The 26,127-nt window shown below is 59.4% G+C and overlaps 1 protein-coding gene across 3 annotated transcripts; it reads right to left on the reverse strand.

Moving 5' to 3' along the window:
• Nucleotides 1–1,446: 1,446 nt before the first annotated feature.
• On the reverse strand, nucleotides 1,447–26,011 carry STRN4 (striatin 4). Of its 3 annotated transcripts, XR_005126147.2 has the most exons (18): nucleotides 25,730–26,011; nucleotides 19,428–19,531; nucleotides 18,916–18,989; nucleotides 17,885–17,963; nucleotides 15,878–16,072; nucleotides 13,732–13,873; nucleotides 10,294–10,453; nucleotides 9,563–9,676; nucleotides 9,109–9,224; nucleotides 6,728–6,903; nucleotides 6,591–6,638; nucleotides 6,163–6,284; nucleotides 4,904–5,098; nucleotides 4,640–4,780; nucleotides 4,159–4,257; nucleotides 3,900–3,986; nucleotides 2,509–2,744; nucleotides 1,447–2,288 (listed from the first exon to the last, which is right to left on the reverse strand). XR_005126147.2 is itself a non-coding variant. In XM_037516837.2 (17 exons), exons 1-17 carry the CDS (start codon nucleotides 26,009–26,011, stop codon nucleotides 2,575–2,577), a joined length of 2,283 nt encoding a protein of 760 aa, XP_037372734.1. In that variant the 3' UTR covers nucleotides 1,447–2,574. The 3 variants fall into 3 exon arrangements, 2 of the variants coding, with proteins under 2 accessions (XP_037372734.1, XP_037372733.1); XM_037516837.2 differs by having other exon boundaries at nucleotides 1,447–2,744; nucleotides 9,109–9,203; XM_037516836.2 differs by having other exon boundaries at nucleotides 1,447–2,744.
• Nucleotides 26,012–26,127: the final 116 nt, after the last annotated feature.

The following is a 26,127-nucleotide window of genomic DNA, read 5'->3' on the forward strand; positions in this document are numbered from 1 at the left end:
GATGCATGGGAGTTAGGAGGGGGCGAGACGCATGGGAAGCCTCAGTGAATGATGGCCGCCGTGGTCATTGGCAGAGATAAGGGGTGGTCCCCCAGGCACCTGGGTGCAAGATGGGTAAGCTCATTGCCCTTCCTCCAGCCAGTATCAACTGAGGGCCCACTCTGTGGCAAACTTGCCATAAAACACCTCTTCCTGCCAATCCAGGAGCACTTCCAGATTTGATTTCTTCTAGTTGGTAACACAAGAGTGGGTACCATTTAGCTGACACACCCTCAGAATGACAAAACACTTGTCCCGAAACCACCAAGCTGGCTGCTGCCACCAGTGAGTGGTAGTGGGGAGGTCTAGGCCTGGCTGAGTTCCAAAGGCATCCAAATAGGTGCAGGCCACCCACCGGCCCAGGGTTCAGATTGGCAGGGCTGGCTGTGGGAGACGAAGGGGGCCACAAGATAAGCCCCCTTTCCTGGTAAAGGGCTGTTGGGGGACAGCTGAGGTTGGTACAGTAGCGATTCTGTCACCACATCCGGGGGCTGGCTGGGCTGGGGAAGGAAGTCTGAGGCTGGAGAGAAAACCCAAACTACCACCTGGGGAAGCTGCTCTGAGCCCAGAGGGATGAGGGGGAGTCAGAGGAGCCCATAGCCAGGCTCCTGGCAGCATCACCTGAGGGCCATCTGTCCACCTGCACGCTCTGTCTAGATAGGCAGGTGATGGTCACTGTGAAATGCTAAACTGTCCTGGGCACTGCTCAGCCCTGTATCCTTCCTCCTGTTTTTATCTGCTCGGGTGCTGCCCTCGCCAACCCAGGTGGGCACTGGCGTCATGCCCCGTGTACAGCAGCAGTCAGGACTGGCTGCAGGACATGTGGCCGCCAGGTGGTGGTGGACACCTCATAGCAAGCAAGAGGGTTGCATAGGACTGGAATCTGCTGGAGGAGACCTTGAGCCAACCCAACCTGTCCCCCATCTGACTCTCACATGCTTGACACTCCCAGTTACTTGGGGCTGTTGTGAGGACCCAGGGGATGGCAGGGGGTTCTTGTTCAGCGGTAATGCTCCTTGCTTGCGCTCCTCCTCCTGGCAGCTCCTCTCAGCTGGCAGACGTGTCCTGCACAGGCAGGGCCAGCACTCCCTTCCTGCTCCACGGGGCCCAGGTGAGTGGGGCAGGGAGGGGGGTTAGGTGCTCCTCCCCCCCACCATCTGCTGGTCAGATGGTGGGTGCTTAGGCTGCTCCCCAAGCCCCGGGGAGGTACCGCTCAGGGACTGGAAGGAGGGGCCTGGGGAGATGCGGTCCTGTGCCCCTACTTCCGTCCCTCCACCCACAGCCCCGCCCAAGGTCTGGGTCCCTCTCTGGCCCCCCTTGCCCTACCACAAAACCCCAACCCATCATCTCCCCTCTCCCCAAGCTCCACCCACCCAGGCAGAGCTGGGGACTCCTTCCCCTGTGCCACGTACCCTCAATAGTCAGCACAGCACCCATCTTACTCCAAAGGTTTATTGAGACAAGTTTCACATACGAGTCCTGGGCAGAGGGAATGGGGCTTATAAACAGGAACCAGGAAGGGGGCCCGAGGGCACAGGGTGGAACCCAGAAAAGAGTGAAATAAATAGAGGGCGAGAGCGGAGGGCAGGAGAGGAGACCGACAGACTATCACACAGTGATAACATGGGGGACGGGGCTCCATTAAAATCCCATTTATTTATACAGATATACAGGGAGTACTGGAGGGTCCGGGGACGCCACCCCACCCTCCGTGCCCCAGGGAGGAGCAAGAGAAGGCCATTTCTCCCATCGGGCAAGCCCACGGAGGGCTGCCTCGGGAGCTGGGGCCCTGCCGGCTTCCCAGGCAGTTACTGGCCCGGAGGCGCTGGGTAGTGTGTAGAGGGACTCGAGGGGAGAGCAGTGGACCACAGGTGCCTCTGGGGCGAATCAGGCCCCACACCCCACCAAGGACAGCCCGTGGTTCAACTGGCCCAAGGTTCCCCACAGTCCCCGTGCATGGTGGCTGGGGTTCCTCCCAGCACAGCTCCCACCCCGGTCCAGGACGATGGAGAGCTCAGAGAGCCTGGCACCTTCTGGCATCTTGGAAAAGCTGACCCCTAAGGACACCCAGCCTTGACGTGCTGGCCCAGGAAGGCAGCTCAGAGACCAGGAGCGGGTGTCCCGCGCGGACTCTCCCAGGGGCCATCCTGGAGGGTGCGTCCTGGGGGAGGCTGCGTCCCAAACTGCCTTCTTGGGGAAGGACTCTTAGCACCACCAGGCCCCAGGCCAGCAGGAAGAGGCGGAGCGACCTGCGTGACAGGGAAGGAGGCTGGACCACCACCTCCACAAACCGGTCCCCACGTACAAGGGGTCAGGTGGCGCCTGGGGCCCTCCAGGTCTCCTCCTCTGAAAGCCCAGGGTGCCCCAACTGCAGCTGTGCTATGGGACGTTGCACCCTCCGCTGGGGGCAGGGGAAGCAAGGTGTTTCTGCCCTGCCAGGTCAAGACCCCCATCCACCCAGCTTCTCACCTCAGTCCCAGCCGCCCAGCCCCGCTCCCCAGCCAGCTCGGTGACCAAGGCGGGGCCAGGCGGGCATCATACGAAGACCTTGGCCAGGGCATCGGCGCCAGCACTGGCAATGAGGGCCTTGCTGGGGTGGCAGGCGACGGCGTGGATGGCCTCCTCGTGCTTCTTGCGGTGGGCCGTGATCTCCTGCACGCACGTCTTGTTGTCCAGGCTCCACAGGCGCAGAGAGCAGTCATGGCCTACGCAGGGGGACGCGCAGGGGGTGCTGTCACCAGACACCCCTGGGGGCCCCGCCTCCTCACTCAGACCCATCCCAGGAAGTGCCTCAGCTGGGCAGGGGCTCCATCCTCTTCTCTGCCCCCTTCTGCCCAGTGACCTCGGCCATAAGCCTGCAAGGAACCTTCTGTCCCCGCCGTCATTTCCATCTAGTCTGCAAGTATTTACCAGGGACGTGGGGCGGGGAGGGGGGGGGAGGCGCGCAGAGAATGGAACAGGCCAATCTCCCTGCCCCTTGGTGTTGCCACTCACGGGTGGTGGGGGAGGGGAGACAGTAAACAAGAAAACGAGTAACTCAGGTGGTCAGGTGAGTGAAGGCAGAATGGCCAAAGGAGTGTGGGAGGAGCCTTTTAGGCTGGGGGGAAAATGTGACCGCAACCACCACATGGGAGAAGAGGTGGAACAGGACGCCAGAGACTGGAATGGCTTTGGGGGCTCTGGCCACAGGGGATGAGGGGGTGTGGGGGTTGGGGGTTTGACTTGTGCTTGAGAAGTCAGGCGGGTGCTGGTGCTCTGCCCACCCCTGTCCTGAGTGCCAGAGTGAGCAGCTACATGACCTCATGATCACCCCTCCACCGTGCTCCCTGGAAACAGCGGCTCTGGGGGCGCTGGCTGCAAGCCCACTGGGCCCTCTCCATCCCTGCACACACCTGCTCCCTGACAACCTACATGGGGCCTGCCAAGGTCAGTGGGGTATGTGGAAGCCCCTTCTCCCTATGGTGGGCTCATGGGGTCAGGCCTCCCCTCCCCAGGCTGCCAGCACGTACCCTTCACCCCCTCTTCCATCCAAGTCCCACCCCAATGCTGAAAATCCTTACGGGGACCAAGAGTCCAAACCCTACAACCCACGAGGCTGTGAGAGGGAGCTGTGTGGCTTCTCTCTGCCCCTCCTCCTACCTGCCCCCCAGGACACGTGCAGGCTAGGCAGACCTGACCCTGTGCTGCGCGCAGGTGCGTGGGGCTGCTGTCTCCACGGTGACGTTACTCCACCCACCAAGAAGCTCTGGCCCCTGCTGGTAAACTTTCCCACCACCCCTAGCGGTAGAGGGCCCCCAGAGCACCCACTCGGGGCCAGTGCCCAGGTCTCTTTCTTAGGAGCCAGGAGGGCCCCAACTTACTTCCTGACACCAAGAATACGCCATTGGGGTCGACGGCTAGGCAGGTGACCGCGTCCAGGTGGGCAACCATGGAGTGCACCGATTTCCCTGGAGGTGGGGAGGGCAGGTTGTTTTCCAGTCTGAGCACCACCTGATCTGAGTAGGTGGGGATGCTCCAACAGGACGACCTGGGGTTCTGCCCTCTGAGATGGTTCACCCCTGGCCTCCGTGAGCACAGGTGGGTGGGCTGAAGGGGCTGGGCGGGAAGGCTGGGGCTCACCTGTTCGATTGTCCAGGAAGCGGATGCCTCTGTCGTCGTGGGCAGTGATGGTGAGGGGCTGATTTGGATGACTCACCACCTGGTTGATCTGAGTGGGACCTGGACGGAAACGGGGGAAATCAGGGAGACCGGGACAAAGGCAAGAGGAGAACCTCAATCTCCAAAGCCTTGCCCTGTGCCTGGATGGTAGGAGGACACCAGAGCTCCATCTGTCCGACCAGCACTGTGCCCTCGTCAGGGTGGGAAGGAGCTGCTGGACATGGACATGTGCTGCCTGCCCCACCAGGCAGGCCCTGGCCATCTTCCCTCTCAGCCCTCCCAAGACACTGCTGTCTGTCTGGGCAGTGCCTAAGCCTTATCTGCTTCCTGCTCAGAGCCCCAAGGGGGTAGGGGAGCCACCTTCAGCTGACTGGGCACCAGTCACCAAAGCCACAGGAGGAAATGGGGCATTCAGATCCCAGCCTCTGGCAGGGCTTCTTACCGCTGCTCCCCCGGGACTCCAGCGTGAGGAGGGCGCTGCCAGTCTCTAAGTCATACAAGACGGTGTCACCAGAGCGGAAGGAGGCCACGATGTGGGCAGGCTCGGTGCTGGTGAAGGCCACTGAGGTGGGGATGCTGTGATCTGAGGGCAGAGGGGAGAGAGGAAAGCTGCCTAACAGAGCGGGTCCTGCCCTGAGGGCGGGCCCTCGAAACCAGTCACCCTGGCCTGGGCCTCCAGCTCTGCCGGGCGCCTGTGTGAGCTCACCGCTGGCTGTGGGGAAGGTGCAGAGGCAGGCAGGGCTGCTGCTGCTGCTGCTGCTGCTGCTGCTGCTGCTGGGGTCCCAGATGCGGACGGTGCCGTCGGCTGAGCAGGAAGCCAGGCGCTGGGAGGTGGGACTGAAGGCCAGACCCCACACAGCATCCGCGTGGCCCTCCAGGACGTGGCTCAGTACACTGGGGTCTGTACCCACCGAAAGGAGGAAGTGGCTGGGTCAGGGCTGCCTGTCCATCCTGAAAGGCCAGAGCACCAGCCCTGCCCACACCTTGGCGGCAGGGCTGACGCTGCGCAGCCAGAATCCTCGTGCCCTAAGAACCGCCACCCCTGGGACCTGTGCCCAGAAGCTGCTCACTGCTGTCCACTAGCCCTTCTGGGAACATTCTGGGGGACTGATGGTACCCCAGAAATGGACTCTCCAGAGGGTAAAGATTTCCCTCTGTTTACTGCTGTGCCCCCAGGGCCCAGAGTAGTATCTGGCAGAAAGTAAACACCTGAGATGTACTTCTCAGCACTCAGTTCTGGGGCAAAGAAACAGGTGGCTCTGTGGTCAGGGGACCCTGTGCAGCCTGGCCCCGGCGAGTGGCCCTGCCCTCCGTCCAAGTGTTCTCTGACCGAAGCCCGGTCCCCCCAAAGTCCTCTAGCTGTTTCCACCATGCCTCCGTGTCACTGAATCCACATGGGGGGCTCTGGTCAGGCCCGGCCAACACCCACTGGCCCTTGACCTTTCACAGGGTGAGGCACTTCTCCAGAAAACTACATGTTCCTGAACTCTGCCACGACAGCATGGCGCAGTGTATGAGATCAAAAGGCTCCTCGTGAGACGGGCAGGGATAGGCCCTGAGGAGAAGAGTCTGCTCACTTCTGCATTCAGCTCTTGGAGGCACCCAAGCTGAAGAGCAAACTCTCCACAACCTGCTCACTCACCTCTCTGCCCCACTCAATACACCGTGCCCCACACCCTGAGCACGTGTCCCCTTGGCATGTGCCGGTGACGCGCTGACTCTGAGTGGGCTCAGTCACCGGCTTGGTCACTGGCTACTCCATGAGGCCTGCCCCTCTGTTGCACTCTAGCCTCATCTTATCCCCCCTCACCACAGGCTGAGCCACACCGGCCCACGCTGGGCCCGACAGCAGCCTTGGTGCCCCTCCCTGCACCTATGTTGCTAGGCACGGTGTGGTCTGATGGAGTGGAAGGGCCCCAGCAGGTGCGGATGAGGGAAGAGGAGGGGGGCGGGGCCTGTCCTCACCATAACCATCGTAAGGGTCCATGTTGAGGTCTGGAATCTTCCAGCTGTGGATGCGGGCATCAGCCCCACCACTGTAACAGTATTCACTGTTGCTGCCCATGGTCACTGCCAACACAGGGCCCCTGGAGGACACAGAGGGTGGGGGCAGGGATAGAGAACTCGGTGCTCACCCCTCCTGCTGCCCTCTCCCCCAAACCTTCAAGTCAGCATTTAGGATGCTTCCGGCCCAAAGGAATTCAGCGCCAGGGCTCTAGGGGTGCCACGAGGCAAGCTGTCTGGCCCTTGCCGTCCCCACCCCCTTGTCATCTTCCTCCTCCAAGGGGCTGTGCTGAGAATCAGGAAGGGTCTGGAAGGGCCTCAGAGCCCTTCTGCTGCCCCGCCTCCTGCCATGATTCCCTGGGATGGCGGTGGGCTGACAGCCTCCTTACCTGTGAGCCCGGAAGGCATGGATAGGTTCCACATCTAGTGCAGCATTCCTAGGGAGAGAAAGAGGAGCCAGATGTCACCGAGCCTCCCCTACCCATCACCCTGCCCTGTGCCCCACCCCTGTGGCCGTGGCCCTCACTTTTTGGCCGAGACGGCCTTCTGCAGGTTCCAGAGCTTGAGGGTGCCATCTTCCGAGGCGGTGAGCAACGCTGACTGGCTGTGGTGGAAAGCCAGAGAGCGGATGCCATCGTAGTGTGAGCGCAGGGTGAACTTGGGGTTCCAGGTCTTCTTAAAGGCATCCTTGCTATCAGACAGCTGGAGGGGCGGAGGGGAGCTGCCTCAGTGTCTTCCCGTCCAGCCCGCCAGTCCCACAGATATGATGCCAGCGCCGGCACCCAGGACCCCAAGGACTCGTCTTTTTCTGGCTCAGAGCCCTGGGGAACAGCCTCACAAAATGGGCCTCCCATTGACGCTCTCCCCTTCCTCGTCTCTCACTCAACAAGTTCCTACAACATGTGGGGACTGGGTGAGCAAAGGTGAGCAGGAACCCTTGGGCTCCCCCAGTTCAGAGGGGCCAGGGAGACGATCAGATCATCCTACTAGCGCACACGACTACACACTCCTGGCACGGGGGGCGGGAAGGGTGGCGGGGGGTAACTGGCAGCCTGCCCTCCTCTGTGGGGTCCACAAGGCTTTCCTGGGGGAATGACAAATCAGCAGGACCAGGTAAGGAGAGGGACGGAGGAGGGAAACTGCGTAACCAAACCGACCTGCGGCAGGAGGCAGCTAGGAAGCAGAAAGGGGGGTGGGGGTGGGCAGACGAGGGCAGAGAGGCCACCCTGGAGAGCCAGCTTCAGCAAATCTGCACCTCAACTGAAAAGAAATGGGGAGCAACGGTAGGGCCTGGGGCAGGGGGGATGACAGGGCATCGCAGGGGAGGCTGGGATCAAGGGAAGCCCGGGCTGCAGGGAGAGAGGTTAAGAGGTCAAGAGGAAGTCTCAGGGAAACAGGAGGTTCGCTGGTGCTGGGGACAAGAGCAGAGCGGGCAGGGCTGGGGAGGGGAGTCCAGAGGCCTCTGGGGGCATCTCAGAGACCCCGCACACAGCCTGGGGCATGGTGGTGCCATCTCCAAGTTGGGGAGCCAGGGAGGGCCCCTCAGAAAAGGTGAGCAAACTGCCATGCAGGCTTCAGTACCTAGACCCCAGATCAATGGGTCTGCACCTGACCAAGCCCTACACCCCAAGATCTCTGTCCTAAGGGCCCCGCCTCAGTCATCATTCTGCCACAGTTGTTCAGAGCCAGAGAATCTGCCGTCGTCTGGTTTTCCCTCCCTCAGGGGAGCAAAGGAGCCCAGTGGCAGGGTCATCATGGTCACTGGTCCATCTCAGGCACCAGGGCCTTAGATGGCAGCTGGAGCATGGAGGAAACCAGCCTGGTCAGGGGGCTCTGGCCCAGAGTGCAAAGCCTCACAAGCATGTGCTGCCTTCTCCACCCCGAAGCCTCTCTTGCACATGTGGGCCTGCCCTGGCCCCAGGGCGCACTGGGAAGCAATCCACAATGGGCAGAGACAGAATGAACCAGGACCCTCAAACCTTCTGCTCCGTTCCCGATCTCACCGGCGTCACCGACCACTTGAGGTCCGGCTGAGAGCGTGGGGTGTGTCCTGCCTCAGGCCCCTCTGGAGGTGCCTGATGTCTAGGGCCCACCATGGGTCTGGTTCTAAGCACAGAGGCCTCAGGTATCATTCCCTTCCAGTCCCCTGGCACCATCAGGCCCTCACCCCAGACTGGCTCATCTTTTGGCTTCTTTTGGATTGACGCCACCTTCTCCGCAAAGGTCAGCTCTGTCCTCCCTCCTGCGCAGACCACGCTGCTGCCAGCCCAGAGCCCCTCTCCTGACACTGTATTTAGACTCAGCCCTCCAGCACGGAGGGTGGGTGACCTCCCTGACCATGGTGGGTCCTGGACTTGAGGTGCATGCACCAAGGGAGGGAGGGAGTGTGGCCTTGAGAAGCCTGGCAGCGCAATTAAGATAAGGGCTCCTGGTGGCGCAGGGATTCAAGTCTCAGCGCTATCAAGCTATCCGCAGCCACTGCAGCAGGAGTTCAATACCTGGCCAGGAAGCTGACCCACATGGCGCAGCAGACCTCTCCTGTCTCCTCGCTGCTTCCCATAGCAGTGGATTCCAGTCAATCTCTTTGTTCTGCTCCCCACTCTGTCTCTGGTGAATCCTCTCACCCCCCGCCCCCGTACCTCTGGTCTACATCCCAGCTCTTGTATGTATAAATAAAAGTAAATCTTAAAAAAAAAAAAAAAAAAAAAAAACAAGGGCTCCAGAGTCTTCCAGGCTCTGTGCTCAGTGATCCTGCAAGTCTACCTGCCCCTCGCTGTAAAACATGGTGGGCTGCTGAACCACCCCACATCACCACCGTGCTAAGTGCAGGAGGGAGCTTGGCAAGTGCTGGCCCTGCGAGAGATAGCCGATGGGGACCTGCAGGGGTGGGGCACCCCAAGAACTTACATCACAGCTGAGGTCGTTGTCATTGGTGACGGTGAGATCTGCCAAGTCCCCCAGGCTCACCTCCCCGCCCCCGATAGTGTCCATGATGAAAACGTCTGAGGAGAAGCCAAAGGAACCTGGTAGGGGGAGGGGCAGGAAGGGGCAGAGGGCGCAGGGGGAGAGAGAGAGACAGAAGCCAAGAGAGAGAGATAAGGAGGGAGGAAGAAAGACAGGGAGAAGATAAGATCAAGAATCACAGCTGGAAAGAAAGAGACAGAGAGAGACAGGCAGACAGACAGGGCAGGACAGACAAAAAGAGGGAGACAGAGACAGACAGACAGACCAACTTTTGGGACAGGGAGCCTGCAGACTGGAGGCTGGGCCTCGGCCCTGAGGACATAGGAGTCCTGGGCTTAATTCTGCAGCCTCCCTCTGCCACGGGCCCCGCGGGACTGGACGGGTGGAGGCCTCTTACCTTCATGCGGCCGGGGCTGGGGTGTGCCAGGAGGGGGGCCGGTCACTTTAGGGGGCAGCCCATCCACATCCCGTAGGTCAGCCAAAATTCCCTGGAGTTTGACTCGCCGGCTTTCTGCAGGGACAGGACACAGGGCAGAAGTCACCCCCCAGTTCAACCCAGCCACATGCATGTGCCGCCTTCTCCACCCCAAAGCCTCTCTTGCACGTATGGGCCTGCCCTGGCCCCAGGGCGCACCAGGAAGCGATCCGCAATGGGCTGAGACAGAATGAACTGGGACCCTCCGCGGGGCTGTGGGTGAGTTGCTGCCTTGCCGGGGCCTCTGTCTCCACTCAGCCCACACAACCCGGGGCCTGGGAGCTCAGAGTCATGGGAGGAAGACGCTCTGCCCCATCTGCTCGCCCCCTCTGGCTGTGAGCAGGTCCTCATCCTGCCCCCTCCCTGCAGTCCGCCTAGACCTGTACGCTTGTGTGGCAGGCTGGAGGCCTGCTGCAGGAAGAGCCAGGCCTGCCGGCATCCCCATGGGGATTTTCTAGGGAAGGGACAAGAGGCCTGGCCACCGTGACTTGGGCCTTCTGTGCTCCTTGGCCACGCTCCTCTCCGGAAGCATATCCGTCCGGTGGAGACATGGACAGGAAACAGCTGCAGGCAGCTATGTGTGGAAGGGGTAGGACCCAAGATGTCTCCACCACCCTCGGTGAGAAAGGCTGGTCGGAAGAGCCTCAACTCACCCAGTTCGTGATGGGTCCCGTCTCCGGTGCAACGCCGAGGGTCTGGAGAGCCCTCCCCGTCCTCTCCTGAGCCCAGGAAGTCAAACTCATTGATGGCATCTTCTGAGTCATCTTCCTCATCCTCGTCCTCCATCTCAGGCACCAGGGCCTTGGATGGAAGCTGGGGCATGGAGGAAACCACCCTGGTCAGGGGGATCTGGCCCAGAGCGCAAGCCCACCCGGGGCTCTGAGAACAGAGAAACACAGTGTTCCTGGCCCGGGTCTCGCCCAGCTTTGCCCTCCTTAGACCAATGCAGCATAGAAACCAGCTCCCTGGGGATGCCCAGTGCTCCCCCTGCTGGGAATTTTCATGAACTGCAGACTGAGAGGGCCAGGGATGGGAGTCAGCTCCCCAGCCTGACATTCGAAACCCGTTCCTCCTCCACCTGTAGCTATGATGCCCCCCCCAGCGGTTGCACACCATTCCCCACCCCAGCATAGTACTTCTCATGAAGAAAAGTGGGATTTCCTACTTGGGGTGAGATACATTTGTGTTTAAAGTGGCATACAAAGCAAGAGGGCCAGATCCGCACATGGCAGCAGCAGTAACACTGGTCGAACCCTGAGCCAGTCTCCATGCACCAGACACTGAACGAGCGCCTCCTGCCTCATCACTACCCCGCAGTGGTCACTACTCTTCCACATGTGCAGGAGGGGACTAAGGCTGAGCAGCGTGAAGATCCTGCTGCAGGTCACCAGGTCCAAGGCATGCCTGATGGTCAGGGAGTGCTGCCCGGGCCCCCAGCCATATCCACTGGCTGGACCTCTGTCCTCAGACAACAAGCATGCGCTGCTGTGAGCGAGCGCAGCTGCACGGTCCCTCCCCAGACAGTGCTGAGTTCCCTCAGTCCTCTTCACGGAAGCAGCAGCACAAGCCTGTCTCCTGACTCCCCGACCCGTACACTCAGGAGCTTCCACACCGACACCTTGAACACACAGCCTGGCAAAGTGGCTCGTGCCGAAGGCCCTGTACCCTCTTATGGCTAAGCAGCACTACGTTTCCCCCAAAGAACCGTCCAGGGTTTGGGAACTTGGAACCTCCAAATCTGCACCTAGATGGCTCAAGAGTGTTCTAGAATTATCAAAGGCAATCTTGGGGGACTCCCCGGTGGTGCAGCAATTGAGCACTGGGTGGCCAAGCTGCCCGCAGCCTCTGCAGCGCCAATTCGTTCCCCAGCCACCGGGTGAGGGTCCCACATGGCGCGCAGACCTCTCCTGCCGCACCTGCTGCTCCCCTCAGCAGTGTATTTCGTCAGTCTGCCTGTTCTGTTCCCTGCTCTGGCTCTGGTGAATTCTCTCACCCTCCTGCGCTCCTGACTGTACCCAGTGCTTGTATAAATAAATAAATAAATCTTTAAAAAAAAAAAAAAAAAGGCAATCTTGGTATTTGAACTTAGTCCACCCACCAAGCCCTGGGATCTGGGTGACCACTCACTCAACTAGCATCTCTTTGGGGTAGAAGGAGCCTGGCTGCATCCTGGGCATCCATGGGGCCAGCCTCTGCCTGACTGTGAACTCCTGGGGGACAGGGCCCCCTACCCTCCCACAGGCCCATTACCTTAAGCTAGGTCAGGAAGGTAAGACTTTGAGGCAACACCTCTCAGGCATCATGAGAGGCTAGTCTCTGGCTGCATGGGAGGAGCAGAGGTGTGGGAGCCGGCGCCTTCCTCTGCCCTTCCTGGAAACTTCAGGTTTAGGGTGACACAGTATGGCGGGGAGGCCAGGGCCGGGGCTCTACAGGAGTGGGGGCCATGATGGGAGCGCTGATGGGCCCACGAGAGGGCCCAGCACAAGCACATCTGCCTGGGACAAGCAGAGCCGCTACTGCTCACCGCGCTGCTGAGAGCCGCCGAGGGCTTTCCGTGCGTAAACTCCTTTTAATTAAATGCTCGATCATCCAGAAACAGGAATTACTGTGGAAACGGAAGCTAAGACAAAGAGAACCACGTGCCCAAACCAGGCGGCCAGCCAGCGGTCACTCCGGCGTCACAGGAGGCCATGCATGTCTGGGTTCCCACCTCCTAAGCCTCACTGCAGGTTTGCTGTGTGGAGATGGGGCCTGTGAAGGCGCAAGGCCCCCACAGGGGCAGCCACAGGACAGCAGGATGAGAGTGGTGACAAGCAACGGCATAAGAAGTCAGCGATGGTCCGGATGGGAGGAGCAGAGAGGAGTGGGCTAGTCTCTGAGACGTGGCTGAGGTAAGACCTCAAAAGAGCATGAAACCCCTACAACTGCAGGTGGGATCAGGCAATCTGGACACAGGAGTAGTACCACAGGGCCCAGGCTCAGAGGCACCTGGCATTCCCTTCACCCCAATTCCTGCATTCTGCGTATCCCCTCCACTCAGAGTGCTCACAGAGCACCTCACCTGGGGGGCCCAGTGCTGAGTCACCTGGGAACACAGGTGACCCAGCAGAGGCCAGTGCAGGCTGCACAGAGCCCCCTGATCAGAAAGGGAGGAGGGGTCCGGCTCAGGACAGGGGACCTCAGGGGAGACGCCAGACCCTGTGGGGAAGGGAAGCAAGGGCCAGTCCGAAGACAACTGGAGGAGCGTCTGAAGTGGGGCCGAAGGAGGGAAGGAGTTCTGTGGGGAGACCAGGTTACAGAATTCTGTAGGCTGCCTGCCGCAGATCCCCCCTTGTGGGGGCATGTCCCGCCCTCTGCCGGTGACCACTCACAAGTCGACTGCCAGCCACGAGCTCCTCTACACTGGGGACTACACCTGTGTGCCCCCGTCCTGCTGCTGGCACAGAGCAGGTGCATGAAAGCCCAAATGGATGCTCAGTGGACAGACACGCCCACGGCATGTCAGGACGTGCTGCCACGCCAGACCAAGCTGCCATCCACACTGTACCCCTTGGGCACCGCTGGCAGACTGTACCTTCACATCCTACGCAGCCCCACTGGGCCCCAAAATGGCACCAGGCTGAGCCCCCCGTCCCACCCAGGCTGAACGCAGGGCCCAGTCACACCCTTCAATTTATAAACCTCACAGAGAACCCACCCCCCACACCCTGTCAGGATGCCGGGGAGAGAACAGCGAGAAGACACAGTCCCAGCCTGGCGCTCACTATCAGGGGATTGGAGCCCAGGCATCCCACACGTTGTCCAAGCGGACCTGCCGGGCTGGAGAGTGCGCCGCGGGGCGCTGGTGCAGGCCTTTACAGAGCCCAGAAAAGACGCCTGGAGCTGGAAGAGGGAGGACGGAGGAAGTGGCATGGGGGAGTCCAGGACACTGGTGTGGCCCTGACAGTGAAGACCAGGCGCCTCTAAAAGGGACAGAGGTGCCAAGTGTGGCCCCAGGCCCTACCCACAGAGGCGTGCTGAGGCTGATGCGCAGAACAGGGGTCCACGTGGAGAAGGGGCAGAGGAAGGGCACAACTTGGGGCCCAGCTCACCTTCACACGCTGCTTCTTGTGCTGCACACTGTCCAGCTCGTCGTCCTCATCACTGTCCTCCTCCTCGCAGTTCTGCAGGAAGGTGATCTGCTCCAGCACCGAGCCGCCCAGGCGCTCTTTGCCATCTTTGCCCGCCGCATTCCTGTCCACAACAGCAGGGCAGAGGGCACATTATTCCTGCCAGGTGACAAAGCCCACATAGGAGGGCACTACAGTATGCTGGCCAGAGGCTGGACCCAGCTCTCGGGGGACTGAGCCCACTCTGGCCCAGGGAGCCTTGACTGATCCCTAGAGGCCCGGGTCCCACCCTCTGCTCCAGAGTCAACTCAAACCCTCATTTGGCCCATGACAGAGCCCAACTCCTCATTGAACCAGGAACACTGCGGTCTAAAGAGCCTTCAGCCTTGACCACACATTTCCCTTATGTGCCAAGTCAGAAGAAAAGCTGGACAGAAGTGCTGCTGACTCGACAGCTTTGTCCCTGAGGTCCTGGTCAAACCACCAGTGCAGGTCAGGCAAGTGGCAGAGACTACCCCCAGGCGCGGGACAGGTTGCTCCTCAAAGGCAGGCCCACGGCCATCCTAGCAGGGACTCCCCCAGCAACTGGGTTTCCTGTTTCCACCTCCTGGCCCTCTGTTCAATGCCTCCAGCTGGATGGCCGGTTCTAGCAAAGGGGCTATTTGCCTACTCCCACTCCAGGGGAGGAAAGAGGGAAGGACTCCAAAGCTCAAATGAATGCAAACATCCTCCTTTACTGCCAGTGGGTTGGTGCTCCGGAAAGCTGTCAACTGCCAGGGCGCAGGGTAGAGACCTGACCTCTGGCTGCTGGCCACCCCTCCTCCCCCACAGCTCCTCTCTTGGGTTCAGCCGCGCAGCATCCTCAGGTTTGCTCCCAGCACTGGCTGCAGGCTCAGCCTCCTCTGTTCCTCTGGGCCCCCCTAAGCCAGGGACTCCATCCTTGGATTTCCTCTGTGACACTTACACTCTTCCCAGAGTCCCTCGGCTTTCAGAGATTGTCTGCAAGTGGCAGAACCAGGGAGTCTGGCAGTCAAATGCCTGCCCCCCAGCTCCGGGCTGGCGGCTCCACACCCTAGGGTGCAGGGAAAGGTGTCATCACAGCACCTCACACTTCACCTGTCCGGAACAGGCCCTCACAAACCACTTCTCACCTTCTCCATCTTAGTCAATACTGCCCCACCCAGTCTCAAACCAAATCCGGAGACACCCCTAGTTTCTCTCCCTCACCTTCACCCAATCTTTTACATTATGTCAACTGCAACCTAAAAACCTCTAAGAAGCTGACCACTTCACCCCCAGACCTCTCACCTGGACAGCGTGGGACTCCCCCCACCAACCTCCCTTGCCTGAAGCAGACTATACCACGTGACAACCTGCTGAAACCACTAACCCCCAAACTGTTAGTAGAATCCAAACTCCTTATCACACCCTCAAGGCCCGGTCTGATCTAACTCCTGAGATTTCCGCCTCACCACAGACCACAAGCCCCACGTGCTCGCTGGGTGCAGCCACGCTGGCGCTCTGGGGCTTCCGGAACATGCTGAGTCTTCCCCTCACAGAACCTTTACCCTGCTGGTCTCACTGTCTGGACACGCTCCTTCCAGCTCCTCCTTGTGCCTTCCCTTCAGGGTCTGGCCAATGCCACCTCCACGAGGAGCTCCTGGCCCTCCATCAAGAGTAGGCCTACTGCTGCCACTGCACGTCCCTCCACCTCCACCCTCACAGCACCCAGCGTTGCGCCACACTCAGTCATTTATGTCGGTGAACGACGACTACTGATGGAGGAGTAAGAGCTCCTGAGGGGGGCGCTGTGTTTCCCGAAGGTCCTGGCCTATGGCCCAGGGTCTGCCGTTAGCAGGGGCACCCTCCGCGTGGCCAGTGACCAGGCCTGAGCCTTGGGAGGACCACCTAGAGATGAGCTCTGCTGCACAACAGCACACTGGCGAGGCCGCAGGGGACCCAGACCGGAATCCAGGGGCCCCCACCACAAAGGGACAGAGGGTCCCAGAACAAAGGTGCCAGGCGTACTCCAGGAGGGAGGGGGCCCCAGAGCCTCCCGAGCACTGCTGACTTTCCCGACATGGGTCTTCTTCGGGAGGAAGGAGGACAGACATGCACTGCGCCTCACCTCTTGATCTGCTCCTCGATTTGTTTCACCAGCAGCGACTCCCCACCACTGAGCCCCCCAGGACCTGGTGTAGCCCTGGGGCCTTCGCTGGGCTCCACCGCCCCGTTCAGCTCCAGGGAGCGGCCCAGCAGGGACCGCACACGCTTGGAGCGCATGTCCAGGATGGTGTCTGTGTAGCCCACCTCTTCCAGGTACCTGCAAGGAGGCAGGACAGGTACAGCCTTCACAGACCTCAGGCCAGTGCTTTTAGGGAAGCTGACCCCGATGCCGCTCTTTCGCTCTCAAGACAGCTTTCAGTGGGAGCCAGGACGTGCGGGCAGGATGCGGCCGCAGAGAGCTGGTCCCACCACTGCTGGCTGGGAGAGCCCAAGCGCCGGGCCAAGCCACACGTCCTGTAATGGGGACGCCGGGCAGCAAGTAAGCGAAGCAGAGTGCCCAGGAGAGAGGACCATGAGAAACGGCTGAAAGGAAAATCCTAAGCTATGTGTTCTGTACAATTCAAGTGTCTGTTTTAAAAAAGGGAACATACGCTCACTGACGTGGTAAGGACAAATCACACACGCCGCGAGCAGCGCCTCCCACAGGCCCGAACTTAGCAGAAGAGAGCTCCGAGAATGAGATCAGGGACTGTCAGTGGAGCTTGTACAATTTATTCTACTCCTACAAATGAGTACTGATTAATTGTGCAATTTTAAAAATTGAAGCCAGCTAGGACTGGTCTAAAAGCTTTAAAACAACTTCAACTGAAGGCAAGTGCAGCTTCAAAAGGAGTGAGACACAGCCTCTGGCTGGTCCTCAAGAAGCTCCTTCAGCCCACTCTGTTCCCCACGACCCTGCCTGTCCCTCAGCAAGTCTGCCAGCACGGGAGGGCCACACTGGCCTTCACCAGCGGCCTCACCCCGGGGCCTGCGGGTGTGGATCTGAGGTTCGCCCTCCCCCAGCCAAGGGCCGGGAAGGGAAGCATGAGCTGAAGGGGGCTGTAGGGCAGACTCCTAAGACCACATCTCAGACCCTCCCCCAAAGCTGTGTGACTTTGAGCAAAAAGAGGCCCTCTCTGCACCTGGTTTTCATCTGTGAGGATGCGGGAATCAGTGTGCACAGGGCATTTAGCTCAGCGCCAGATGCGTGGCAGGCACGTGGTGCATGTGGCCAGCTATCTTGTCCTCTCGTGTACTAAGGGAGCAAATGCACTTCCAATACTTAGCTTAAGGAAGTCAAGGGTATGGACAGATAACTTCCTGCTGTTTGTCACATTGCCTACAAAAACCACTTCAAACAAATACACAAAAAGGGCTAAAGAAAAGTTCTGGTTCGCCCACAAGGCAGACCATCATGTGAAAGATATCCACGGATCTGACAAAAGGAGTGCATCACACAGCACTGCAGAGGGGAATCCTGTCTTTTAAAAAACACAAAACAGCAGATCTGCCTTAAGACCATCTATGCAGGTGCCTCTTCTTACTAAATCTGCCCCTTCCAAATGCATCTCTGCCCACCTGTATCTGTGCAAGCCTTTTTTTTTTTTCCTTTTTCCTAATAAACCTACCCTTTCAAAATGCAAAAAAAAATTTTAAAAAGTTTAAAGACTAAAAAACACAGACACAAATACACAGCCATGGAAGGGACACAAGCCAAGATGGATATACGAGGGCAGGAAATCCCTTGGGTGGTGGGATTATGAGTGATTTTTTTCTGTTTTCTTTGTGCTTCCCTGTATTTCCCAAGTCTCCTGAACACACACGTCTCGTTGGTAGTGAAAAATAACATTACCCTTGGGGAAAGAAGTCACAGAAGCATTTGGGGCTGCTTCCCAAGAGTGGCGGTGCCCCATGTTTGCCTCCTCAATGCAACTATCAGGCAAGGCCCCACCCACCGGGTGACAGGCCAGCTCAGCCATGGCAGCCAGGAACCTGATAGTTCAGTGTCCCCAAAAAGGACAGGAAGGCTTCAGGCTAATCTCCAAAGCCAAACATGTCCCGCCCCGCCCCCAGCCCTCTGCACACTCACTGTCGGAGAAGCTGCCGCCCCTCCTTCCACACCAGCGGGCTATTCTCCAGGGTGACCGTCTCCACCGGGCCATTGGAGACTGCAGGATGGAGAGAAGAGGCAGGGCACTGCCATGTCGTAGGGTACCACCACGCACCCCTCGCCCTCCAATCTATGTCAGTCATTGTCACGAGTCCTGCAGTATCATCTCCTGAGAGTATGTGAAACCTGCCCTGCCCTCTGCACCTCTGGCCTCCTGACTGGGTCAGTCCCCAAACCACCACCCGCCTCCGCCATCTTGAGGCTCAGGGCTAGTTGTTCTGCTGTGCAGAGAGCTGGTGGGCTCTGGGAGCAGGCAGACTCTCCTAGTTCAAGTTCAGCACTGTCACTTCCTAGCTGCGTGACCTTCAGCAGGTCAGTTTACTAAGCCTCAGTTTCCTCTTCTGAGAAATGAAGTTGTTAATAGCAGCATCTGCCTCTTGGGACTGTTGTGAAGATTAAGTGAGATAATCTGTTTATTTGATTCATCAAATGTTTATCGGACAATTACTCTGGCCTGGCGGGGTGCCCAAGCTACACCAATAAACAATAGCCGGGGCCTGAGAACTGTGTCCTGGCACAGAGCCTGCCACGAAGGACAACAATCCCCAGTAGTTGAGCATTGAAGGCCCTGACAAGAGGCCCCCACCTCGTGAGGCTCACAGTTTGTCCCGGTCACCCCAGCGGCTCTCTGTTCACTCCCAGGCGACACTCTCATGTACCTGGCACTCTCTTCCTCGCTTCCCTGCTGGGGAACTGAGTCCTGTTCCAGGGGCTTACACCAAAAGGGACCCTTTGTGTCTGTCTCTACTTCACAGAAGGACACAGGCAGGACGGTCTTCTTCACCACTACCCTCCCCGCCAGACCTGTCAGAGTGGGGTTCAACCCCTTCCAGCCCACATCAGCTCTGCTTGCGGGGAGCAAGGTGGGGAAGAGGTGGCCACCGGCACACCTGTCCACTCTGGCACATCCAGTACTGTTGCAAGGGAAGGTGAGGGTCAGAGCGGGGTACCTTGTTCCGACAGATCTGGTTTCTTCTCCCCCTGGTTCAGGTCTGTCCCAAACTTCAATTTATGATATTTGGCTCTAAAGTAAATGATTAACAAACGAGAGACAGAAAATTAGACAAGGCCAGCACTCACCTCAGGAACCTCACCCCCTGGGCCTCCGCCCTCCATCCTCCTCAATCTGAAGCTGAACTGCCTCCCCAGGAAGCAGCCTGGCACTGGAGGCACCGCATCGTGAGTGCCCACTCTTCCTAGTCAGGCCGACTGCGTTGCTCCAGCTGTCCCTGGAGAAGTGCTCCCACCCCCACCCCCAGCAGCCTCCTGTGTGCCCCGGAAGGGACAGGTGAGACGGGGCCACCATCACGGCGGAGAGCATGACAAGAAGGCATCCCGACTCCCGTCTTGTCCTGTCTGCCTCGCCTAGACCCACGGGACCAGGGGTGGGCAACCACCTGATCCAGCTGCCTCTTGCCCGGAGACTGCCCCAGGGAGGCAGGAGCAGGGCAGCAGGGCTCACCTCTCCTGCTTCAGCGCATACTCTAACATCTTGATCCGCCGCACCAGGTCAGTCTTGAGGTTCTCCTGCCCTTTCCGTTCTCCCTGGAGGAAGGCCACCTGAGCCTGACAGGTCGGAGGGGAGTGCAAAACAGGAGAGCAGATCACTGAGGAGAGTCCCCCACTCACTCAGGTCCAGTCAGCTCCAGACCCTGCCCCGCAGTGACTGACATACAGCAGCCCTTCCATGGCCTTAAGACATGAGCCAAGCCCAGTGGCACCAGGAGAGAGCACACTGGGCCTACAGCCAGTCCTTTGCCATGTCAGCCTGGTGAAAGAGCCGAAGAGGAGCCTCTAGGCCCAGAAATTAAAATGGGCCCAGCCTGGTCCCTGCCCTTTGGGGAGAAGTGCTGGAGGCGAAGGTAGGGGAGGCTGGCATGCTCAGCCCCGCCCTCCCCCACACCAGGCAGGTGCTGGTGGAGGTGGCGTCTCACTATTTCTACCAGAGCATCTGTCTCCGAGGCGTGGGAGCTACTTCTGGAGCTCAGGGACAAGAGTGGGTGGCTCGACTTGGCTCCCGTTCCAATCCAACCGCGTTACCACTCAGCCCCCACTGTGGGGACAAGCGGCCCGCTGGAGTCTGCCCAGGCGAAGGGAGACGTGGCACAGACCTGACCCGGGGCCCCTGCCAACCACTTCACACCGTCTGCTGGCAAGGGCGGCCCCGTCTGCTCTAGTCTGTCAACAGGTCGTTTGGAGACATGGCACCAATGGCCTTCAAGGCAGGATCCTGGCCCCTGACCATGTTCCGGAAGCCCGAGTGCAGGGCTTCTCCCCAAGTGCTCCACTGTTCCAGCCTGAGCACTAGGCCTGGCTTGGCCACTTAGCTGCTGTCTGATCTCAGGAGGGTTATCAGTCTTCTTTGAGCCTCCACTGTCCCCTCTCTACAAAATGGGGCTCCTGAGAGTGCCTGCCCACGTGTTCCATTGCTGTCATTCCAAGGCCTAGCACAGACGAAGGCTAATAAACACCAGCTCCTACCTCTAAGCATTTTTATTGTCCCCATCCATTCTCTGGCAGGTTGATACGGGCCCTGTTCAGGAAGCCAGGATTCTTGTGGGCCCTGAGACCCACCAAGTAGGGATATCTGTAGTTTATAGCCCCTGCCCCTGGTAGCTGTGCCTCCCAGGAGCCAATCCCGCCATCACGAGCTTGCCCCAGGGTCCAGTCTGGCCCCAGACACCTCGTCCAGGCTGGGAACAAGCTCGAAGCCTCACTAGGACCGTGTCCACCCACACAGCTCTCCCTCTCCTGAGGCTGTAAGGCCCTGGCCTCTGCCCCAGGCATTGGAGCACTGAACAGCCACATGCCCAAAGCACAGCCCGCTGGCTCCAGAGACCAGGCTCTCCCTGGGTTAACAGAGCCAAGTCACGCCAGTGCTGGCCGGCAGGACAACCGGCACTGCTGACGGGGTCATGAAATGACTCTCTTCCCTGCAGGAGGGCAACCTGACCTCTTCATAAACATACTAAATGCACGTTCCTTTGTCCTAGGAGTTTTGCTTCTAGGGATTTATCCTGCAGGCATGACTGCCTCGCAGCTTCCTTTAGGTAAAATATAAAGGGACAGACACGCGTTCACGCATGACACAGTATCACCCATCAGTCGTTTCCTCCATAAATACTGATCCAGCTCCAACTGTGCACCCGACACTGTTACAGAGAGAGGACAGAGAACCGCACCAGGCGGTGTGGGGCAAACAATGGATAAATAAATATGTCACGAGGCATGCCCTGGAAAATACAGCTCACCTGGCCCTGAGAACAGGACACCCCCTACTTTCTCCTTCTGCACTTCAAAGCAACACACACACCTATGACAGTCGAGGGCCAGACAGGCATACCCGCCTGTGAGCAACATCTCTCAAGTGGGAATGTCTGTCTTCTGTGTCTCTTATCAGTCACCCAAATCGCCTGTCAGTGACTCAGAAAGTGGGGGCAAGGGAAAGAAAAGGCCTCTCCCCAGACAAAAGCCTGCAGTGACTGGCTCCCTATCCTCCCTGTCCCCTGGGCATCCAGCAGGCCAGGCAGCCACCCACACTGCCCGGTGACGGCCCACGAGGATCTGGTGAGCGCTGGGCAACGAAGGAGAGGGACCGAAGAGCAGGAGCACCGACTAGCAGAGTGTGCCTGGCCACAGCGAGGGAGAAAGGGCGTCATGGGAGGAGGGACGCCCCACCCACTTTGGGAGGCAGGAGGAGTTCAGCACCGAAGGCTGGTGAGAAGGGGAGTGAAATGTGCAGTCAGAGGACTGAGACGAGAGCCACGGTGGGCTGAAGGAGCTGTCGAAGGCCAGCGTGGTGGCATCAGAACATGTAAAGGGTAAGCAAGGAAGGGTGGAGAAGCATGTGGGCCTAACAAAGGACCTCAGACCTTGTGAGTGAGTCTGAAATTTTCCCCAAGAGCACAGGGGAAGCCACTGCAGGGTTTTAAGCACACTAGGGAAGCAATCAGATTTGCAGGTTACAAAGGTAACTCCAAAAGGCGGGGGGGAGGGGTAACAAAGCTAAAGGCAAAGAGGCCAGTCACAGGAGGAGTCAATCCCAGAAATCCCACAGAGAGGTGACAGCGGCCCAGAGGAGACGCTGGCGGGGGAATGAATGGATCCGGGGCAATCCAGAGGCAGGACTGAAAACACATGGTGAGCCTTGGCGGTCCACGGAGGGGAGAAAGCGGAGTTCGGAATCACAACCAGTCTCCCCACTGCTCAGTGTCCCATGTTCTCCGTGCCACACGCCAGGCCCTCATCTATCTCCTAAGGATGCAAACTCAAGCGCCCACCCTGCTGGTGTCCCCTTCCCATTTCCTCTGGCAAAGAAAGGAGAAAGGAGAACCAAAGTATTGTCTGAAGTGTTCCAAGTCCGAGGAATCCCACCAAAAGGGGGACTGTGGGTGGTCGGTCGCTCCCGCCCTGCAGCTGCCCATGGAGTGCCCTGCTAGGTCGGCAGGGCCTGCGATCTGGACATTCTCTAGCCCACCCCAAATCCACCCACTGCTATTCCCCCTGGCCAGAATGTTAGAACACACACCCCCAGAACCATTCTGAGACACCGCCTCTCCTCCGGCTGTTCGGCTCTAGCCAGGCAGCTTCTCAAAGGCTTCCTTCCCCAGAGACTGAGCGGCACTGTCTCCCAGGGGCTGCTGCCCATCTTCCTGTCGCTGTCCCTCCGGAGGGGGTCACAGTTCGGTCCCATCTGGCCTCCCATCTCGTTCCCAAGCATCAGTGCCTCCTGGCAGGAAGGAGTCCCACGGAGCCCTCAAAGTCCCCGTGAGGCTGGCAGAGGGGAGGGACCCGCCTACACCTCTGCTGGCACTACACTCCTACACGCTCCCACATGAAGGGCCAGTTCAGATCCCCCCAAGAAGTTCCTCTTGTCCTCAAAGAGCTCTCCATCCCACAAGTGCCACCCACTGTGGGCAGGGTCACAGAATCAGGATGCAAGTGTGCATGAACACGTAGCATCTCTGCAGCCTCCTCTGTGAGCCTGGAAGTTCCCGAGGGCAGAAACCACATCACCTGCTTCTCAGGACACCCCCCCAACCTGGCAGTCCTGCTCCTTATCAGGCCACAGCTCCACCACCACTCCATGCTCTCATCTCTCCCCCACAACAGGACCTCTGGGGCTGCCTTTCTGGCATTCAGCACAGACTTGCTGGGCACTGGCTGCCAGGAGCAGTCGGACTCAGCTGTTGGGAGAAAAGGCATTCCGAGTTCATCAAAAATCTGACAAAGTCTGGGTCTTAGCGGGGAGAAGTCACACCTCTGTAAGTGATAAGTGCTCCAGCAGAGATCTGGAAAAAGAGGCTGATGGGAGTGTAAACACGGGACAACTTAGCAGCACCATTCACCGTTTCATAAACACATCCATCCTACCCCACCCCTCAAGCTGCTGCGTTCTCTTTGGGATACGAGGATCGATGCTGCAAGCCGTTTCTGATGGGAAGAAATTGGAGGCCACATAAGAGGCCACCAACGGGAGTCAAAGAACATGAGCTATGGCACAAACATCCTGTGGAATGCAGCTATCGAAAGAACCAGAAAGAGCCCCTCTGTGCTGGTATGAAAGGAACCCCAAGACACATGACTGTGTGCAAAAAGTCGAAAAATGATACAGAACGTATGATCTCATATATCTCACATGCAAAAGCATTCGCAGCTGGGGAGAAAAGGGATGGGGCGGTGTGGGGGGGGCACAGATACCCTTTTCACTCCCATGTATCTGGCTATACACCCTTCCGAGACCTTTGAATTTTACTTATGTAACAGAACGCTGCCCCAAGACAGAGTCTAAGCGGGTGCCATCCACAAATTCCTCTCAAACTCCAAGAATAAACACACATCTTCTCAATTCAAAGAGGTGGTAATGTGGGGGTGCACTGGCACCAAGTTCAGGAGATCAAGATTCACCCCCGTTTTGCTATGACAGCTTGGACAACTCTGAGGAGGCCACTGAGCTCACTGGGAAGTTTTCGCATCTGGAAGGGGTGGCGAGAGGTACAGAGCTTGGGCTTGAAGGCCCACAGACCAGCTCTGCCCCCACAAACTGTCACTCTGGATAAATTACTGACCCTCTCAAAGTCTCCATTTCCTCTTCTGATTATTTTTAAAAAGATGGGAAGGAGGAGGAGCATAATATCACCAACCCTTTCAGAAAGTTGCAGGGATTAAGCCATACATCTTAAAACACTTCATACAGTGGCTGGCACGTAATATATGCTCAATAAATGACAGCTACCATCACTGTTGCTGAGTGGAGACAATGACAACAGCCCTGCCTACTTAGTGGGGTATGGAGACCATGCGACCATGTATGCGGGGAAAGAGCTCCAGATGCACAGTGAGACACAAAATTGAGGAGCATTTATGCAAGGATTCTTCTCCCACCTCAACCCCAAGTCTCAGCTACCACACAGTTAAGAGCCCAGTGGGGGCCAGAGAACAGTGGAATGCGCTCTATGACCCTATGGGCAAAACACTCTCCAGCTATTTCCTTGGATATTCACCTCTGCTCAGAAGAAAAATCCATGAGAGGGGAAAGGTGTGCTGCTGGAAGCAAGTACTGACACCAGCACAGGAACCCTCACACCCCTTGACGCCTGTCCCCGAACTCCTTCAGAACCCCACAAACCTGACGCCCAGGCTCTTTTGGACACCTTCTCAAGAGACCCACATTTCCCCAGGCCCCCAAATCCAGTCCAGCTCCTCACTCTTCCAAATATCATCCCAGGTCATACTCTTCTCCCAAGCAGTCCCACAAGCCACGGGGTCACGCCCCAGAAACTGCCTAAACACATCTCCCCCAGGGTCCTTGCCAGATGCCTCCTCACACCTCATACCCTCTTCTTTCCTGCCACCCCCCCCCTTCCTCTTCACTGCCCTCATCTCCAGGCTGGACATGACTGACACGCCCTCCAATCCACTCCAGAGTTCGCGACCTGACATCCTACACACACCTCCCAGCTCAGGACTATCACCCCCAATCCCCCACACCCTCAAACTGGAGTTGTCTCTCTCAAGCTCTTCCACACGGGCATGGCCTTGTCCTGTCCATGCTTCCACCCCTGGGACGGCTCCCAGGACTCTGCCGCCACCTGTCCAGGCTCCCCGAAGTTTCCTCCTCAGATGGGTCGGCGCCCAGTTTCATCCCGGGACCCTCTCGAGGTCCTTCTCTTAATGGCCAGAGTCCTCACTCTTTTATCTTTCAGTCCCCCGCCCCCCACGTTCCGAAACACACCCCCTCCCGAGTTCCTGACTTCCTCTCCCGACTCCGCTGGTTCCCTTCGGCCCGTGACCTGCTCTCCCGACGACACCCCCTCTTTCCCACCCGAGCCCATCAGGTTCCACCTCCAAGCAGCGCCTGGTTGGGCACCGTGTGCGTGTCCAGCCCCGCGGCATCCTCCGAGGGGCCACATCCCCCTCTGCCGAGTTCCCTCGGGTGACCCGCGGAACCCAGTCGCGGAACCCCTCGGCCCGGCGCTCGCTCCCGCTCTCACTTCCCCCCGGCTCAGGCCCCCGCGCCCCTTCTCTCGCGGGTCCCCGGCGGCGCCCCCGCCCCGAGCCGCTCGGAGGCCCTCAGGGCCCCCCGGGCGGCCCCCGAGTCCGGGCCGCGGCCGGTGCGGTCCCCGCCCGCCCCCCCGGCCGTCCCGGCGGCCATTGCTCCAAGATGGCGGCGGCGGCGGCGGCGGCGGGTGAGGCCGGGCCGGGCCGGGCCGGGCCGGGCCGGGCCGGGCCGGGCGGGGGGCGGGGGTCCCGGGCGGCGCTCACCTGCAGCTCGGCGCGCTCGGCCTCCCAGCGGGCCTTCTCGGCCTCGAAGCGCGCCCACTCGTGCTGGATAAAGTGGAGGATCCCGGGCAGGCTCAGGGGCTCCGGCCCCGCGGTGGGCCCGGGGCTGCCCGCGCCGCCGCCTCCCTTCCCGGCCGGGCCGGGGCCAGGGGCCGGGGCAGGGGCCGGGGCCGCACCCGTCGGGCCGGGGCCCGCGCCGGAGCCGAGCGGGCGGCAGGAGGAGGCGGCGGCGGCGACCGCGGCGGCCGCTCGCTCCTCCATCATGGAGGCCCCGGGGCCGGCCCGCGCGCCCGCTGTGCCTCGCGCGCCTGCGCGGCCGCGCCAACCCCCGCGCGCGCTCGGCGGGGGCCGCGGGGGGCGGGACGGGAGCGAGGCCGGGC

This window comes from Talpa occidentalis, unplaced genomic scaffold (genome assembly GCF_014898055.3).
Source record: "Talpa occidentalis isolate TD23 unplaced genomic scaffold, MPIMG_talOcc4v2.1 talOcc4.17, whole genome shotgun sequence".
NCBI lineage: Eukaryota > Metazoa > Chordata > Mammalia > Eulipotyphla > Talpidae > Talpa > Talpa occidentalis.